Source organism: Rattus rattus, chromosome 14 (assembly GCF_011064425.1).
Source record: "Rattus rattus isolate New Zealand chromosome 14, Rrattus_CSIRO_v1, whole genome shotgun sequence".
NCBI classification, from domain to species: domain Eukaryota; kingdom Metazoa; phylum Chordata; class Mammalia; order Rodentia; family Muridae; genus Rattus; species Rattus rattus.
This window is the reverse complement of record NC_046167.1, coordinates 37,209,972-37,223,134: the sequence shown is the minus strand read 5'-3', so window position 1 is coordinate 37,223,134 and position 13,163 is coordinate 37,209,972. Positions and strand designations below refer to the sequence as shown.

The 13,163-nt window shown below is 39.8% G+C and overlaps 1 protein-coding gene across 3 annotated transcripts in view; it reads left to right on the top strand.

Moving 5' to 3' along the window:
* The window catches only part of Pou6f2 (POU class 6 homeobox 2), a 508,576-nt gene that overhangs the window by 233,499 nt on the left and 261,914 nt on the right, over positions 1–13,163 (top strand). For all 3 annotated transcript variants that reach the window (XM_032884805.1, XM_032884807.1, XM_032884806.1), the window contains one exon: positions 10,868–10,959. In XM_032884805.1, the coding sequence (XP_032740696.1) occupies positions 10,868–10,959 (92 nt within the window). The remainder of the gene's footprint in view (positions 1–10,867; positions 10,960–13,163) is intronic.

The following is a 13,163-nucleotide window of genomic DNA, read 5'->3' as shown; positions in this document are numbered from 1 at the left end:
AGTCCTATGCAGACTCTCAGCCATACTTTCTTTCCCTGACCCCCTATGTCAACTCATTTCTTCTACATGACTTATCCTATTCGATCGCCATCTTCCACCAACCTGTTTAAATAGTTTAAATTACATGTAAATTTCCAGTTTATTCTATCACCTATTCTCTGTGTCATAATTTATTGATACGAGAAATCTAGTGAGTAATGAGAACTAAAATATTTTATTTATTCTTATATCTGCAGAGTTTCTTCCTCACACTCATTTTAGTGTGACACTTTAAAGGGGACAGTTTGAGGATGAGCTTATAGTCAGGTGTGTGCCAGGGCTTCACAGTAGCTTTTCCTATTACAACACACAATATTCATTAGTTTTACATCAATAGCATCTTCTTTAAATATAGTTTAATTAGGGTATTTTTCTATCATTGCCCTGTTTATGTTTAAGATTTAGGTATACTTCTTATTCTAATTCCAACACTAAAGTTCTAAACACAACTGTGAACTCAGTAAATGGACTATTAAAATACTTTAACTTAGAGTGTGTAAATTATGAGGAGAATTAATGATGAGTATTTTGGTGACTTTCTATAACATAAACAGGGGCTATTAATGCCCAAACATAGTAACATAGTGAGTGAAAATTGATACACATCATGCTTTTTCCTGTAATGGAGAGAAAATATAGTAATAAAAATAATCTGAACAAGTTCTGCCGAGCCTTTGTTTCATTTAAGTGGAACAAAAGCTACAGAAGAAGAGGACAATAAAATGATGCTTTGCTAAAAGGATAAAGAATACGACCCCACTCTATTAGTGACACACACTATGAATGCACTCCAGTTAATAACATCTTTTAGCAATCACTACTTTTTCAATTACAGTGATGCTAAGAAATAAATAGACTAAGGGAGAGAAAAATGGTCAGAAGACACCTGAATTGGACTAGTTCTTTGGCTGATTTTTTTAAAGTAACTAACTCGAGTAAAAAGAGAATCTAAGAACAGTTTACTGATAGGGCATGGACTGGCATTTTCAGAATGGAGAAATGCTCAGTATTATTGGGAATGGAGTGTTTCACTTCCCTGCCTTTGGTAGTCTCAGTGCTTCATTCCTAGTGTATTGAGCAGCAGTCTTCTCCTCCAGCTGTGCTCTGTTGTGCTGTTCGAGAGGCTCCATTATGGTATGGGATTGCTAACTAGGTGTGATGCTACAATTTCATGCACTGTGATTTCTCTAGGGTGTTCCTTCCTGTCCTTTGCTGAGTCCTAAATGCCCCTACTTTCACCAGTCCTTTGCCACATGCAAGACTGGCTGCAAATGCTACCCTTCAGGAGCATCTGAGCAGAAATGCAGTTTATTTCCTCTTTAAGGGTTTTTAAATTTTTATTCTCCTTTTTTCTTTTAAAGTGGCACTCTGGCTACTTTCGTAGGGAATGTGGCATTCAGAGAGAAAATAGCTGAAATGTGTAAGCCAGACTCTTCACAAATTCTCACAAATGGAAAGATAAAATATGGATACAGGGGAGAAAGTAGTCAGAAAATTTGTTATAAATCCCATAGCTGTGATATCAGGCTAGGTTTGGCATTGGTTCTGTTGATTTGTAAAGAATAAGTATGCTTTCCTTTAAGAACGTGGGACATTTCCTCCTGCTCAAACCCTTGGCTGGGTGCCTCCTGTGGGTTGTATTGGGCTCAAGACCAGCGTGGCTCTGATTAGGACAATTCTTCAGAACCCTCCTCCTAAGTATTCTTCATCTGTCTCTCACCCCTCAGACTCCTATGCATAAAATTTGAAAGTCTATCAAAGATATCAATACCACTCATAAAAAAAGAAAAACTAGGGAAGTGGGGAGAGATGTTGGTACATATCAAAAGGGATGAAGTGAGGGAAGGCCAGAGCTTTAAACTCAAACCCAGTGTTTTCTGTCTTTTGTGCTGTGTGTAAACATTGTCTGAGGACTTTTCCAAATATTGATCTGACTAACAAGGGGCCCCAGGTCTGGGATTTGGGAAACAGAAGTAAGCCTTTCTCATGAGTCACAGCTGACACTGATGCTGCTGGCCATGGAGTCGGGCCTTACCCACAAAGATCCTGAGAGTGCAGCTACCCTTTAGGTTAGAGATGAGTGGATGCTTGGATATGCAACCAAATACAAGAAAAAAATAGAACACAGAATCATTATTGATGTTCTTTCATTTGACTGTCCTGTGAAATTCCAAATTGAGGAAAGTGACTGGTCTGTGACTGCTGGGCTACCTGCCCATGGAGGTCACAGATGCAGACACTGGATTGAGAGCCACACGCTCTTTGTTAGAGGTCTCTGAGCTCTTCTACCACATCATTATCAGAAGTAACCACACCCAGCATTTCCAAATGAAGGAATGAGGCATTCCATCATGGCTCATGTCTAACTTCTATTCTGCATGTCTTATCAATTCTTCCTTGCCACTGAAAGGCTATGCACATATCAGACCTTAGGCAGTGTCGGAGACTCTGAGAAGACAGGAATGACCGGAGCACCATAGTATCCATAGTAACGTCAGGCTGCAGCAGGAGATTAGACTCGTCATCATCATATAGCTAACCCTAGTGGGCCTCATGTGCTTTCCTGCCTTCAGTTTCCAGGTATCCATGTGAGACTAGGTTAACATTCGACAACCTGAACCCTGATTAAAATCTCATAGTGAGAACTTCATTGGGGTAGCTCTGTAAGACAAAAAGGGTATACTGTTAGTTCAAAGCAGAATGTTCCTGAAAGAGACAGGAAGATGGAACACTGAACCGTGTCTAACCCTCCCACTTGAACACCACAGTACTATAGCCAAGAAAGAATACCCCTCTCTCCTGCTCCCCTCTGTCCTCAGCCTCTCCATTTCAGAATTTATTTAATAGACTAGAACACGGGTTAAAAAGGGGGTTCCCTGAAGCAAGGATAAGTTTGTGTGCAACTTTTGAAAACTGAAGATGCTTTATGAGGAAGACTTGATGAAGAACAAGGAACTCCAAATGGCTTAGCAGCTGAGGGGGTGGAGGCTTTGAGGCTAGCTGGGTGGAATCTTCTTAGGCTCCTTGATTTGTGTTTTATTAGTAAACTCCACTTATACATCAGAGCAGGTGTGGAGAGAGAGGAAAGTCGTGGCCTCCAGACCTCTTCTCTGTCCCCGCCATGGTGGCATTTTCTTTCTTCCTTCTGCTCTTCTTAAAGGACATGGGCTCAAATGGCAAAGTTAAACATTTCTCATCCTGTTAATCTACCTACCATTGATCCAGAAAGCCAGTGCATGCCATGAGAGGTTGCAAACTTTGAATCTATTTTGTGGTAGGTTGCAGTGGTGGGTCAGAGAAAAAGGAAACTGATTTCCCAGCCCCAGGCTAGAATATTTATTTCCACTCAGTAACACACCATGTGAAGCTGACACTTACATAGAGTTGGGCATTGATGAATCATGATACAAATCTCCACAGATGAACATAAAGCCACTGGATGCATAAGATCTACCTCATCCATATACCACCAGAGTTCCACCAGACAAGAGGAACCACTCCCTGCAGTACCTCAGGGTGGCCCTGAACAATTCATTGGAGAGAGGTGTTGTAGGAGCGAGGTTTTCTGGATGTAAAAGACCTTTTAGAAATTAAACCATTTCCAAGTGGCTTAGGAATCTGTGATTAAACGGTTCCATCCTCTTAAGAATAACAGCTCACTCCAGAGTTTTAAATACCAAAATGTATACAGACATTCGCATATGTGTATCGCGTATCTACGCAACAGCCCAGAGTTGACCTGACCAATATCAAGAGATGACAGTCATTACCTGGGAGGAGACAGCAGCACTCAAGGGGCCTTGCCTACCTCACAGCTCTTTATCAGTTAGAAGCATGTCATGAAATTATGTTAATGCTGGACAGTTCTCTTTGCACGATTCTTCAACAGGCATTTACTGGCACTGAAACCTCAATTGGTCTGGCCATGAAAGGAACTGGTTTCTACTTTTATTAGATGGATATGAAAACAAATGATTAAAAAATGTTGGAGAAAGACTTAAGGGAGATTTGATGAATTCTGAGGGGAAATTTTTAAAATCTCTGTAAAGTACATAAACTAAAACTACATATAAAAATGAATGGATCAGTGAATGATTTTGGTCAATATTACAAAATCATCATCTGCTAACCAAGACCAAATAATGGATCTGTAGGGAGTATTTTGTGCTTTATCTCAATATCCCAAGCCTCCCTTTGACTTTCATGTGAACATACAGCCTGAAAATAAAGGTCATTACTCAGTACCACTGTGAACCTAGACCCTTCACTTACGGAAAGCTCAGACTCTCTCTCCAGAGGCTGTGTGACTCACTGCCAATAAAAGGAAATACATTTTCCACATTAACGTCATCAGATATTCTCTAGTCTCTGAGCACCAGTAGGTGACATTATAGGTACCTGACAACACAATTTGCAAAAGCACACAAATCCATGTGGATTAATGAATGTGGGGTTTAAGGTGCTCTTTATAGAGTTAGCCTGATTACTTTAGAGTCTCAAATTCCACCAGCAGACTGCAGAGCTCTGAGCATAAGCACATGTGTGTGCAGCGTCACAAAGAGGTCCAGACCAACAATAAAAGGTGGCCAACAGTGCAGGTGGCTCCGCAGAGGGTTTGTTTTTTTTTAAAGGACACTTCCAACACTTCCACTCCCTCTCTGGCACCAAGTAATCTTAAAGAAATTGAAAAAAGGCATGTTTAATTTAGAGGGGCCTTCTGCCCTGCTTAGCTGGGGTTCATCTGCAGGCTGAGGAGAGGACTGTAAATCCTGAATGTGGGGTTTTTCTCCTTCATGCATTAACATCCTCTTTACAAAATGGTGTGGTGAGACTCCGAAAATGAGGTCCCCCTTGGAGAATGAAAGCAGTTATATTTGAATCTTAACTTGTGTGGAACAGACTAGTCTACAAAGGGAGGCAAATTCAAATTTATACTAGAGTGCACATCTGCTGTGTAACTAGGAGATGCTAAGACTGGCTGGATTGTGTCAACCAAAAGCCCCCCTCCCTTCCTCTTCCTCCTCCCCTTCCTCCTCCCCCTCCTCCTCCTCCTTCTCTTCTGCCTCCTTCTTTATCATGCAAACAGAGACAGGCAGCACTGTGGGCCTCAGATTTGAGGTTCAGCAGGAAATGTGGAGTTAAGAATGAAGGGGAAGTCCTTGATCCTGAACAGGATTCTTGGGGGGAGGGCAGTAATGGGGGGAGGATGGGGAGGGGAACATCCATATAGGAGAGGGGGAGGGGTTGGGGAATGTTGTCCTGGAAACGGGGAAAGGTAATAACAATTGAAATGTAAATAAGAAATAACCAATTTAATAAAGATGGAGAAGAAAAGAAAGAGGGGCCCCTGACAAAGGTCCTTAATTTAAAATCCCATACTGACACTTTAACACTTGGTTTACACTTCATGGTGATCTGCAAATAGTTTGCAATTACAGAATGTGTATCTGCAATTGATTTTTTTTCTCTTTCCGAGATGGAAATCTCAATCTGATTATGATAAGAGAACACCCAGAGTGAGGAAACTAGGAAGGCAGGATGGGTGTCACCCTGGTGATGGCCCAATGCCTGCACTTGAGGCCAGCGTTCTGTGATTATGCAAGTGCGTGTGGTGATACCAGTGGCATAAGTCACACGGGTGGTATTTGGTATTACAAGTCACGTGTTGTCCCCAGAGGAAAGGAAACATAAACTCTCCTGGCTATCAGTGAAGCTACCATTATCCACACCATCTTTAACCCTTATGGAGTTTAAGAAATGCCATACAAATACCCTCTTCTGCTCTCTGTCCCTAGCTTTCTCTGGGCTATGAAATGCTTTAAGAAGCTCCAATAACGATTTACAGACTTGGGATGGGGGACACTTGTGTGAGCTATAATCTGTGGGAGAACTTAGAAGCTACCTGCTAGACTCTTGGTATCACACTGTCTGTGTATTACTCTGGACTAACAGCCAATAGCGAGATCCCCGTATCATCAGCATCTCATCTACAGATTTGAAAAATGCCAACTGTAGATTGAAACTGTTTGGGAAACACTTAAACATATATAGACTTTTTTCTTGTCATAACTCCTTAAACAAAATAGCATAAAATTTACACAGCATGCTCATTGCATCAACATTATGAGTAGTCTGGGGTGATTTAAGTGAATGAGAGAATGCGTAGAGGTTATATGTAAACATTATGCAGATTTAGATAGGAGATTTGAATATCCTCTGGTTTGGGTATCTAGAGAGTCTGTGAAACAACTCTCTCAATACTGAGGGAAGACTATGTGTAAACATCACATTTTGTGAGCTCTGAGAGACCCAACTACTGAGTTCCATTCCAAACATGAATTTTATAGTTCACAGATACCATTAGCTTGTGTATAAGATATTTCCAAGGTCTGTACACATAGAGATTGGAATATGTATTAGTTGACTTTGGTGGTTGAACATTATAAACAAATTAACTAATATGAAATACCTTAAACACAAACTTTGTTAAGGTATTACAGGCGGCAGCTTAGCATTTACATAGCAAGTTTGCAGGATTTCAGGGCATTTACATGGTTGTTGTCTACATGGCACTCGCAGCAGCCAATCTGTGAAGGAAGTTCTGTCACCACCCCTGACTTTCCTAAGAGAAAGCTGATGAATAAGTAACTGGAAAACAATTCCAAGTAACACTCCTAATGAGGGGAAGCTCAAAAGTTCAACCCGGCTACGTTTAAACTGTAAGAAGCCTTGCCTTTAATCTTTATACCAAACTGCGTCCTCTATCTGGTCCAGGCAGGTTTTTGTTACTGTGGCCAAGTGCCCAATAGGGAAGATTCATTTTGGCTTATTGTTTTGGAGGTTTCAGCCAATGACCAGTTTGCTCCTTTGTTTGGGAACCTCAGCAAAGCAGCCTATCATAGGCAAGACCCCCACGAATACCAAAATTATGGTGGCCAGAAAACAAAGAGAGCATAAGGAAGACACCAGCATCCCACCATCCTTTGCAAGGGCATTCCTGAAATGGTTCGGCTTCCTTCTGCTTGCCCACCCTTCATAAATGTTCAACCACTTCCTCATTGTGTCACAGGCTGACAACAAGACTTTTAACATAGGCTGTAAGGACATTCTAGATCCATGCATAGATGTCATTGGGGATTGAGACAGAACTTGTCAGTTAGCTAATAACTGAAAGATAGTCCCAAGTTTTATGCTAAACAGTAGTAAGTCATCAAGTGGATGGCAACATGTATCTTTTTGTTCTTTTCTTTTATTGGATATTTTCTTTATTTACATATTAAATGTTATGCCCCTTTGCACTTTCCCCTCCAGAAACCCCCTATCCTAATCTCCTTCCCCCTACTTCTGTGAGGGTGTATCATCCAACCAGACCCCCCAGTGTTCCCAGGGACTAAACCACCAACCAAAGAGTATAATGGAGCCACCCATGGCTCCAGCCACATATGTAGCAGAGGATGGCTTTGTCAGGCATCAGTAGGAGGAGAGGCCCTTTGTCCTGTGAAGGTAACATGTATCTTAAGCTGAATCTCTATTCAGATTGACTGAATAGTCACCAAGTGTGAATGGAATGCTAATTGTCCTCACAGCCAAAGAGGACAACTAGCAAAGAGGATGGAGTAGAGAATGGAGTAGAAGAGAAATGAAGTGGGATGAATATAATCAAAGCATATTGTGGTTTTAGGAAAAAACATTGTTTTTAACATTTACTACTTGCTAAATTAAAATAAAAAAAGTTTTAAAGCATGAGCCATTCACTACAGAGGGCTGCCTTGGGACCTCTGATCTCCAGTGGTTTACTGTGTTTCTTAGGCTTCCTGGTCAAGATCCACATTGTTGAAAATATTGAATCTCAATCCAAGTCTTCTACCCCAAGTTTGATTATTCAGTTCCCAGATAAAAGACACAGAACTTTTATTATTTACAATAAGCCCCAGTCACTACTATAGCTGGGCGGATATCTATCCTCTATGCTATTAAAATCTATTTTCCTATCAATAACCCTGGGTTATTACTAACTATGTTCATCTGGGCTGCTCTTAACTCCAAATAGCCAGTCATTAGGGCCATGATTCCTTGACTCCTAACCCATGGTGATTTTCTCCTCTGTCTACCTTCTTCTCTTTCTCCTTGTGGTCTCCTCTCACCCCAAGACTGGGAACACCAAGCCTTGACTATCTCAATTCCGCCCAGCTATAGGCTGTACTTATTCATGGGCATGTTTATTGACCAATCAGAGATAACTTGGGGCAAGGTCACATAGCCTCATTTGAGTCTACCTGTGGACTCTCTCATCAGGGATAACCAGGTCTGGGTCCCATCCCACCCCAACCCACCCTTAGCATTGCAATATGTGGCAACAAACCAAGCCTCAACAGAATACCTGCTCAATCCATGTTTATGTTTCCTTGATGTGCCACGAAAATACCTAACCCCAAATTCCCTGCTATCATACAGTAAGTGTTGCTTCAAATCACTAAAACTTTAGCCAATGCTTTTTACCCATTCTGATTGCAGGATTCCTCTCTGGCTCTACAGGAAGGCCTCTGTATACAAACTCCCTTCCACAGATTAATTTATCACCCCACAAGGTTAAGAGTGATGTATGTGTTTGGGAAAAATGGAGATGCACATTAAGAAGAAACACTTCTTGGTCCAGGCAGAAAAGCATATATAATCTTCTCTAGAACCTGTGAAAGACGTCATTTTACACATGAAATTGTGTGGAATTGCCCCAGACTGTGTTTAACACAGTTTTTGAGAATAGCCATTCCCAGAACAAGCTGCTAGGTACCAGTTAGGGTTTTAAAGTACTGAAAAATAAATATAAGTAAATGTAATCTGTATAGCGGTATACAAAACAAACATACACTTGTGTTAGCATAGTGCCTAGATGGGACCAGCCCTCAACACTGCAGTGGGATCTGTTGAGAACAGAGGAAGAAATGAGTTCTGAACACATGAAGAAAATAGGATACAAAGGGTCCTGTCTTACTATAAAAAATTTTAATAGCATTTGTATATTTAATTGTTTTAAAACACTTTTCTACTTCTCTGCATGTTGTAGAACTTTCGTTTCAGAGTTTGGTATAAAAGCCTAGGCCTGATGAACATGAGGAAGCAGCCATGTTTTTCTAAGCAGTAAACATTTAGCCATTTGCAAATTAGCCTAATCATAATATTTGACCCAAAGCACTATTTGGGGGCTGAATGGAGATTTATATTACACAAACCACTGTCTAGCTTAACATGTCCTGGCTTTCAAACATAATTAATAAACCACATATAAAAAATTTAGAAGAAAGCTCTTTTGCATATATGAGGATTGTTGGTATCTTCTAATAGGTTGTTATTAAATGACAGTGATCATTATAGTGCCAAACATATCTTGACAGAATTCAGTTTATAAAATGTCAGCAAGTCTATGTTTTTTATTAGTTTGCTCCAAATCAATTTAGAAATTTCGATAGAATGCTTGTAAGTACTCCCCAAGCAATGTCCTTTCCTGACTTTCTGCACAAAAAAATTACAAATTAATCAGATTTTCAAATTTCTGTATAATGGCTTTGCACATTTATTGCTTAATCCTATTATAAAATGCTGTTATGATTGACACATCACTGTGGAGATAGAAGTCAATTGAATAATATGTAGCAGTCAATTTTATTTGTAGCTTAATGTGCTGAAGTATTTTTTCCACATTTCCATTATTTATAAGTCTGTCCCTTTGGAGACTATATAGAAGAATTTGTTTTAAATGAGCCAATAATACCTTCTTTAAAATTTATAAGCATGGCAGCATCATATCTTTTTTCATTGGTTGGCCACAGCATGCCAGTAAACAGAGGTTGAAATCTCTTCCACTTGCTATTCATAGGGCAAACACCAGTAAAGTGGATCTTGTTCAGGTTTGCTAGGAACTGGACTTCAACCACTCCATTAGAAAACTCCAAGAAAACAGAAGCTCTCAATAGGGCCACTTCAGAAATGGCTTGCAGTGTGGTTTATTTTTTTAAAGTATTTATTGCTGCAACCATTATCTTAACCACTGTGGTTTGTCCTGAAACAAAGTACACAAGCATGCGGACAATACCCAAAGGCTGTGAGGGTGCTAGAAATCCAACAGGATCTCAGCTCAGGAATATGGTGTGCTTAGTGCCTACAGAGATGGGTCTCTGTGAATTGATGGTGAAATATCTCTTCTTCTCTGTGCCCAGAACATTTGCCTAAGGGAACCTGTATTTCTTCTAGAATATTGTGATGGGTGAGAGGACACTGAAAAGGACTGTGGTTTTAGGGAAGGTATTCTTATGAGTCTACCCAAAGCCAACATGAAGAGATAGCTCAAGGGTACAGAGTAAAGAGAGGAATTCCTATCAAGGAACAATCTGAACGAAACGGTCACGCCAGAGATTGTAATAAGGCTTTGGACAATATTACTCACCTCCGCATAACAGACGGTTTCACACACATGCATAAATGCATGTGCACATACACACATTAAACTGGAGTGTGCCACCCAAACTGATGTCTAATGTTAAATATTTTGGTATATATTTGGCTTATTTTATATATATATATCTTTGGTATATACATGTATCTATATGGCAGTATTTTTCTACTGTCTGTACTTTCTATCTCCTGTTGACTTTGGTCATCCTGAATGTACCATAGCATCATTTTTTTGCCATTGTCAAGCGATTTGAAAACTACTGAAGTACTACTCTTTCACGAGCATCTATTTCTTCGTGTCTGACTTAAGATATCACAGAAATATGTTGTTCCCAGGCTGGACTAGATACTAAGGGAACTGTTCTCACTTTAATTCTAGGGGCCAGAGGAAACACAGTCCTACCAGAACCAGGAACTCCTGACCAGCACCAGGCCAGTCAGACCCATCCCTCCTTTCCAGTTGGGCCACAGGTCAGTATCTCTCAGTTGGTTTGCATTAGGCTGCATTTAAGATGGTTTTACCATATAAATAACCAAATAAATAATAATGAGTTAAATCCAATTAACTCCAACAGGGCAAAGATGGTGATAAATTTTTGTTTGGGAAGCTATATGACTACATTATTTATTAAGTACTCTCAAGAAAATATTGTGTTTGCAAAAGTCTCTTCTTAAAGGAAAGGTTGGTTTTTAATCATGTGGAAATTTTTTCTTCCCTTAAAACCTTCTACATCTAGGCTGTGGGTTACCATGCAGTTTTCTGGAAAGTAAAACTTTAATGACTGGAGTGTGAAGAAAATTAAGTTATTTCAACCTTACTATAGCCATTTTTGAAATACAAGATGTGATTTAATATAAAAAAGTTAATGCAATTTTAATGCTAGTTCAGCTTATTGGGTTTGACAGTACTGTACATCACACATAGCTCTTGCATTAATAAAGAAATACATTCATTATTTTTTAAAGTCCAATATTTGTTTTTTTGCAGCCTGGCGTGGGTTATATGGAGATGTAGAACACAATTATAAAAGGCTGGGCTTTCTTTAACCTCTGCCATCTACTGTGAAACTTTCAGACTTCATCTTGCTTTTATGGAGAGAAATATAAGGACATTTCCCTCCCCATTGCTGCCATTGCTGTTCCTGGAATTAACCACTTCCAATACAAGGAGCACTTGCCCAAGTGTAAAGCTTCGATCAGAGTTGATACTCTTACTCTAGTCACGATGAAATCTGTCAGTGGCCTCAGATCCCATCATCCACCTCAGAGGTCAGACAACTTCACATTGATAGACATAAAGAATGGGTAATGCCTACTGGACGACAGACCTAGAGAGAGCCTATACAACATGAGCCATTGGTTTCTTTGTGTCAGACTCTCATAACATCATTTTTCTTCCCTCACATGTTCATGTGTTTGTGCTTCTGCCTATGTGTGTGCACAGGAGTCCTAACATGTTTCAGTATTCTAATTCTAAGTAGAATGACACACTCAGGCAGTGAAGAAGCATGACTTTGTGACAAGCAGGAGCAGCCATACCCTATCTTCAGCCCAAAATCCAATCTTAAAATTTTGCATGCCAAGCCTCCAAATCTGTGTACAATCTGAGAGTTACTACATATCTTCCCTTGAAGCATCATATCGATTGGCTGGTTACCTTACTAGGAACCTTGGGGTCAGGCTGTAATTTCATTATTCTTCCCCAGGTCTGATGATTTGTTCTTTAGAGTCACTGTGTTTTATAAAGGGAGAGGCAAAGTTATTGGTGTGGATTTAGTAAAGTAAACAAATCCATTGAGAGCCCAGAACTCCTTTGCAAGGATCTGGAGGGGCCTCTAGAAGGGCAGCCAGAGGATATACCCACCCTTAGCATCATTCTTTAAATTCAGAAGGCCTATGTCTAGGAATCTGCTCCTGGCATTGGAGAAGGAGGGTAAAGATGATGACTCTAAACAGACTATCTGGTCTTAACTTGACCTCTGCATGCACTATCCATATCTATAAAACTCTCTTAGTCCCATTGGTAGGATAATTATAGCATCACAATAGAGCCCGGTGATTACAATCTGGCATTGTTTTGTGCCCATATTTAAATACCTTTCATATGTTCCAGCAAAAGGAAAGTCAATTCTACATAAAGTTTCATTTTGAATCCTATAGAGATAAGATGTGGGATTATATTTTACTCCCCAGCTTCTGCAAGAATGTAGAGAATGAACTGCCTTGAGGCCTATAAGGTCACATGATCTTTGCTGTCATGTAGCCATCCAGAACCAAAATCTTAGTATGTTCCTGCAATGATGATCCTAGCCCAGCAATCAAACAAGCATTGTGTTCTACTGCTGCCTTTCACACCAAACCATGACCATTCAATCAAGAGTGGACATACACATGGGTTTCTATAGTAACATCTTAATAGGGGAAGAGTATGAAAGAATTAACAGAAGGAACTTTTTAGTATTTGATCTTAAAGTATAAGTATTTTAATTCTGTTACATTTTAGAAGTTGAAATTATACATATATATGTATGTAGAGCATATATATACATATATATATGCCACTTTAATAGCAACCACTTATTTACTATCTTCTTTATTTTCATATCAGGAGTGTGTGTGTGTGTGTGTGTACTTTTCTGCATGTACATCTGAACACCAACAGATATCATCAGACA